At 47.5% G+C, this 5926-nt stretch overlaps 1 protein-coding gene across 1 annotated transcript; it reads left to right on the forward strand.

Moving 5' to 3' along the window:
* Positions 1 to 1627: 1627 nt before the first annotated feature.
* ISCU (iron-sulfur cluster assembly enzyme) lies at positions 1628 to 5926 on the forward strand. Its single transcript, XM_082196150.1, has 5 exons — positions 1628 to 1785; positions 3326 to 3439; positions 3590 to 3700; positions 4279 to 4357; positions 5122 to 5926. Exons 1-5 carry the CDS (start codon positions 1687 to 1689, stop codon positions 5217 to 5219), a joined length of 501 nt encoding a protein of 166 aa, XP_082052276.1. The 5' UTR covers positions 1628 to 1686; the 3' UTR covers positions 5220 to 5926.

The raw sequence follows: 5926 nt of genomic DNA on the forward strand, positions 1-5926 counted from the left end.
TCAAGGAAAGGCCCCCTCCCGCCAGCCTTTTCGCCCGCCGCGCTTCTGGGCTGCCCTGCTCTAACGCCTGACTGAAAAATAGAGGCAGCTGCTGCTCCGAAGGCGTCTGGTACAAACAAGGCGGGGGGGGGGGATGTCGGTCCCGCAGAGCTCTTAAGAAGGGCCGCTGGACAGGAAGCGTCCCCGGCAGGTGAAGGGCATCGCCATTTGGTTCTTTTCGAAGGGGCATAAATGTCGGGCTTTCCCAAAATCTCGGCGCGCCGCAGTCGCCTCAAGGAAGGTCAGAAGGACCCTCTCCATCGCTTAGGGGAAGGCAGGCCGGGGCCGCCATCTTGAGTGTGTCAGCGCGCCGCTGCTCTGGTTCCGTTGGCTTGAAAGGAGCTTGCGCAGGAGACCTTCCTGTTTGGTTGTGTCTCGTGTCGCTGAGTGTAACTTTCAAAATAGGCCAACCCATTTGCCAAAGCAGTGGCGCTGAGAGAGCGGGGGAGGCATCTGCTCTTAAAGCAGCATGACATTTGCTCCCCAGGGCCCCTGGTTGGGTGATGGGGCCCCAAGAGCCACGCATAAAAGCTTGGTCCTCTCCAGAGTCTTGTCAGGCCATAAATAAAAGTATTTCTACGCACACACCTGCTTCAAATAATAAATCATTTATTTACTCCCATTATTTGCATACTTCCCAATAAAATATTCAATAAATAAAATAGTGTAAAAATACATATAAAACTGTAAAATCAAAGCGGATGCCAACACTGATGGCATTCTCTCGTGACTGCTAAACATTTATGCTCTCAATAATTAAGTACAGTAATTATGGTCAGCAAATACCGGTTTGGCCTGACTACTATTTTTTCTGTAAGTTTCAATGTCGTTTAATGTATTTTTGTGTCCCCTGCCTTGTGATGCTGACATGAAAAGTGGGATAGAAACAGTTCTAATAAATAAAAGGCAACAAAGCAAAAAAAAAGCATAGCTCCTTTGCACCCCAAAGCTAAAAGGCATTGGGTGGCGGCAGCGACGCAGGCTTTCCCCTAACTGGGCCTGGGCCTGAGGAAAGCTGTGGCGCTGAACAGCCTCGGGCTTGGGAATTCTTCAAGAGGTTTTGTTGGGAGGTGGGTGGGTTGTTACAGTTATTGACTGTCATCTTTTGTATTTCATTTCAGATGTTACAGTGCTCTGATTTATGCTTGGTTATGCGTTTTTTGTTATATTTATTATTTATGACTACTGCTGTTACGTTGGAATTGTGCTTTTTCATGTTGTAAGCCGCATTGAGCATGGTTTGAACCCTGGAAAGATGGAATTCTAATAGAATTATGTATGTATGTATGTACATAATGTCTACTCAGAAGTAAAAAGAAATGAATTCAGCAGGATTCGCGCCCAAGTGGAATTAGGACTGCAGACAAAGCAACAAATCAAAACTAATAATAATAATAATAATAATAATAATAATAATAATAATAATAATAATAACAACGATAGTTATCATGACAAATGACAATAACATCCAGACTAATTCCCTCCCCGGGTGGGTTAAGTTTCTTCCTCCCGGAGGGCGTGGCTAATGACGCCCGTTTCGTTTTGCCCTCAGCAGGGCGCTGTGGCCTCACCTGGCGCTGCAGGCGTGGCGTCACAATCTCGCGCCGTCCTTGTCTCCTGCGTCGCAGTCCTCCTCCAGCAGACAAGATGGCGGCGCTGAGGGCGAGCGTTGCGCAGCGGGCGGCGGCGGCTCTCCTGAGGCCTGGGCCGGCCCAGGCTCCCCTCGCCGCGGGATACCACGAGAAGGTAGGGGCCGGGGGCTGGCTCACCCAAGGTGGCTTTGAGGGTCGCAGGAGAAAGGCGGGCGAGGGGGGAGGACCCAGCAGAACAGGGGTTTTTGGTGGGGGGGGGGGTCCCTCAGAAGGTGGCGGACCCTCCTTCCCTGGAGGGTTTTGAGAAGCAGAGGCCAGGCGGCCCCCTGTCAGGAATTCCTCAGCCGTCACGCCTGCATCGCAGGAGGACGGACTCGAGGACCCTTGGAGGGCCCCTTCCGTGATTCTATAAGACATCGGCTGTCATTGTAAATGGGTAGCTGGATTATGGGGGGTATCACAGGGGGAGTGTAAGGGAACGCTGCGCAGGTATGGGGGTCACAAGGGGTGTTGGGGGTAACCTGGGGGGGTGGAGAGGAGGTGTGATAAGGATTTGGGGGGGACTAAGGTAGAATTGGGGATCTTTGTAGACCTGGGGCTGATACAACAAGGGTGGCTGGAAACTGAGTGGAACACCAGAAAGAGGGTGAGAAGGGAAGCCTGCACAGATTTGGGGAGGGGACAGTTTAGTGGGCTTCAAACAGAATAGATGCCTGGGAAGAGTTAATTAGTATAAATAATGAGGACACTTCATTTTCAAAATAATAATAATAAATTGAGTGGTGACCTTTTAACAAATTGAGGGAGGCATGGGGAAAGGCCTCGCAATGGGGCAGGGGCTGCATTGTGGGTAGATAGAGAAGTTGGTGACTGAGGTTGCCCTTTTTTACTCTCATCCCTTTTCCATTTTGTATCATGGCTTCTAGATTGTTAGCCTGCAGGCAGGGACTGCCTTTCTCTTGTGTACAATGCTTAGTGAAATCCATGTGCTCTAGGAATGATTAACGGTAATTATAAGCTGTGGGAGTTGGCGTGATTCATGGAGGGAAGGAGGAAGGATGCAGAAGGAACAGGGCTAACATAGTCGGAGAGCTGGCATATGAAGGGTGGTATACCAAAAGGAGGCACAGAAGGAGAGGCAGGAAACGGCGCACAGTGGTGGGGGTTTGCAGACAGCTGGCTTAGAATGTTAGAGTACTGGCTAGATACTGTGCACCAGTATATTCCCTGCTGGGTTCAAAGGGCCATGCTGTTTGTTTCTCCTGCCCATAATGTGGAGGAGCACTTTGACTACAAGGTTGTGTACACAGGGCATTGCAGACACTCCCCCTCCCCTTGACAGATATTTTATGAGACTGGGATAAGTTTTAGTCATTTTTGGGGGGATCTCTTTAAGTTGTGCTGGACTGAGTGGCAGAAATCAAACAATTGGAAGGATCCCTGTAGGCTGCCTTGTCCAGCCACCTGTGTAATGATGCAGAAAATCCAAAGATAGACACCCCTGATGTCTAGGGCTCAGTCAAGAAATGTCTCCAGTAGGTGGCAGTCAGAGACTTTGCGACTCTATTAAATGATACGTGAATAGCCCTAATCATAGAATTGCAGAGCTGGAAGGGTCCAGGATGATTATATCATTCAAGGATTCACCTTTGTCCCCTGAAGATGCACATCAAACCTTTGCTTTTGAATTCCAGGTTGTTGATCACTATGAGAACCCACGAAATGTTGGTTCCCTGGATAAGAATGCAAAGAATGTTGGGACTGGCCTTGTGGGAGCACCAGCCTGTGGGGACGTCATGAAGCTGCAAGTAAGTTAGTGCTGCCTTGAGGCACCAAAGGCTGTGAGACAATAAAGCCTCTTTCAGTCTCTCACCCTCTATTCTCTGTGATCGTGAACAAGAGAAGTGCCTCTTTCGTTTCAATGCAATGCTTAGTCACTCTCATGAAAATGTCCTCAGGTTGAAGTAGATGAAAACGGAAAGATAACAGATGCCAGGTTCAAGACGTTTGGCTGTGGGTCAGCAATCGCTTCGAGTTCCTTGGCTACTGAATGGGTGAAGGGCAAGACGGTAAGTCTGATGCCTGTCAATATATACCTTGGCCTTGTTTTGGGGAAAAACCTTTCATGCTGCATTACCATCTCTTAGGCTGCTTGAAGAAAGACGTTTCCAGTCCAGGGACGGTAGATGTTGAAGTCAATTGTGGAGGCCTGCAGCTGGATCAGACCAAAAGTCCTTTTAGTCCAGCATCCAGATGATTCTGTGAAGCCTGCAGACAGGATATGATTGCAGCAGCACCCTTCCTACCAGTTCCCAGCAGCTGAATTTCAGAAGCATGCTGCCTCCAGCAGAGGGGTAGTAAGCTGGCAAAGAAAATGAAATTGTGTCTGTGGAGCAGAGTTAGCAGCAGTTGCTATGGAAAAGCTGTAGCTTACGCACCTGTTTTTTGTTCAGAAAGTATTAGGTTCAATCCTCAGCTTCTCCAGGTAGGACTGGGAAGATACCTTCTCTGAAAGAACCACTGCCAGTTATTCTAAACAATACTGCACTAGATAGACCTGAAGTCTGGTAGTGCAAGACAGTAGTCCTGTGTGCCTAAGTCCATGGTATGAAATGGAAGGCTAAATAGTAATTTTTGTATGTTTCAGGTTGATGAAGCCTTGAAGATCAAAAATACAGACATTGCTAAAGAGCTCTGCCTTCCTCCAGTAAAATTGCACTGCTCCAGTAAGTAACTTTTTTTTGTTCTTTGTTACCATTGAAACTCTTTGCAGACAAGTTGTTGGAAAGAAGGCCCCACAAGGCCCCAAATGTAAATAGTCAATCATGAACAAGAAATGTGAATGTAAGTGAAGTTCTTTTACAGCGATGCCTTCTATGTAGTTGGTATGTTCTTAGAGAAAGTGAAGAGCTAGAATATAAGGGCATATGCCTTTCTCTGATTGGTGCTAAGGAGAGTTGTAATCCAACAACATTTGTACAGCTACAAGTACTCCAACCTTGGGAGGCTGGAAATTGGTTTTGGAGCTAGCGTTGTGATAGACTGAACCAGGAAGTTCCTGTTATAGTTCCTGCCGTTAAACTCAGTGGAAGGCTGTTGAAAAGGGAGTCAGGGTTGAGACACTGAGAATAATATTGGCTTATCTTTATGGGGCTGTTGTAAAGAATGCTGAGAAAGCAAGTGAACTGATTTGTGCACAAGTGCTCTGCCCATGCTAAGTCATAAACTGGCCTAAGAACACCCCTCAAAACTCAGAAATCTGGGCACATAGGAAATCTCTCCTTCACTTTAGAAATGCCTAAAGGTCACCACAAGGTGAATGTGGGGGTTTATTGCCAAGGATGTGAATTGGCCTGCTGAGTTGCAGGGGAGAGCCAGAAGCACGGCTCTTCTCCCAGAGTCCTTGGCACTCAGGATTGAAATTATTTTGCTTATTCGACTTCCGCTGTTAAACCAGTCTAATATTTCACTTGTGTTCTTCCTCTCTTAGTGCTGGCAGAAGATGCCATCAGGGCTGCCTTAGCAGATTACAAGTTGAAGCAGGGGCCGAAGAGCAGTGAGCCAGGAAAAAATGCAAGCATGGCCTAGAAGGAGGTGCTGCGTGGAGGCCTGTCCCGCGACAACCTTGTCATTCCGATTGTAATTTAGCAGGGCAACAAATCACCTTAGTGCATTTTGGAAGCATGCACAATGTCAGGCTGCATTGGAACCACCTCAGGGCAGTCGCCTTGATCATCTTTGCTACCAGCTTTTCTGTTTTCCTTCCACATGTGGGAGGAAAGAGAAGAACCTTCTTGTGATTTCAGTGTGAGAATTTTGCTATAAGTAATCGTTCCAGCTTTCAGTGTGTAGGAGGCAATTGCCTACATGTTTGCTAGGGCATGGCCTGCTGTTGCAAGGAGCAGCCCCATCTCCGCTTTGGGCAAAGCTGCCTGGTACGAGAGAACAGTCAGGGACCTGTAACCCTCCCCACAGGAAGGGAAATTGAGGCCACTCTAGATATCTTTGGGGACTAAAGAAGGTAGAAGTTCCTCTCCTGCTGTTTCCGCAGATGAGGCAGCAAGAATCTCCCTTCCCGTTGCCAGCAGCATGTTCTTCTAGCCGGGAGGGAGGAGATTTACCCCAACAGCAGATTAAGGCAGAAACAACCATGTTCCTATCCTTATTCCCTAGTTTGGGTTTTAAAGAAAAGGATTGTGTGATCAGACAGTTTATGCATAAGTTTCAGATTTATTTTATGTACAGTGTATGCTATATAAATATATAGAGATAATATATGCTGTGCTCTGGCTCAA

The sequence above is a fragment of the Podarcis vaucheri genome, assembly GCF_965113315.1.
Source record: "Podarcis vaucheri genome assembly, chromosome: 13".
NCBI lineage: Eukaryota > Metazoa > Chordata > Lepidosauria > Squamata > Lacertidae > Podarcis > Podarcis vaucheri.

Bases quoted from the DNA above. Each gene is read 5' to 3' on its own strand.
- ISCU (XM_082196150.1), top strand. From the start codon at position 1,687: ATGGCGGCGCTGAGGGCGAGCGTTGCGCAGCGGGCGGCGGCGGCTCTC. The intron at 3,440-3,589 runs GTAAGTTAGTGC...AAATGTCCTCAG, and splicing joins GGGACGTCATGAAGCTGCAA to GTTGAAGTAGATGAAAACGG. The intron at 3,701-4,278 runs GTAAGTCTGATG...TGTATGTTTCAG, and splicing joins AATGGGTGAAGGGCAAGACG to GTTGATGAAGCCTTGAAGAT.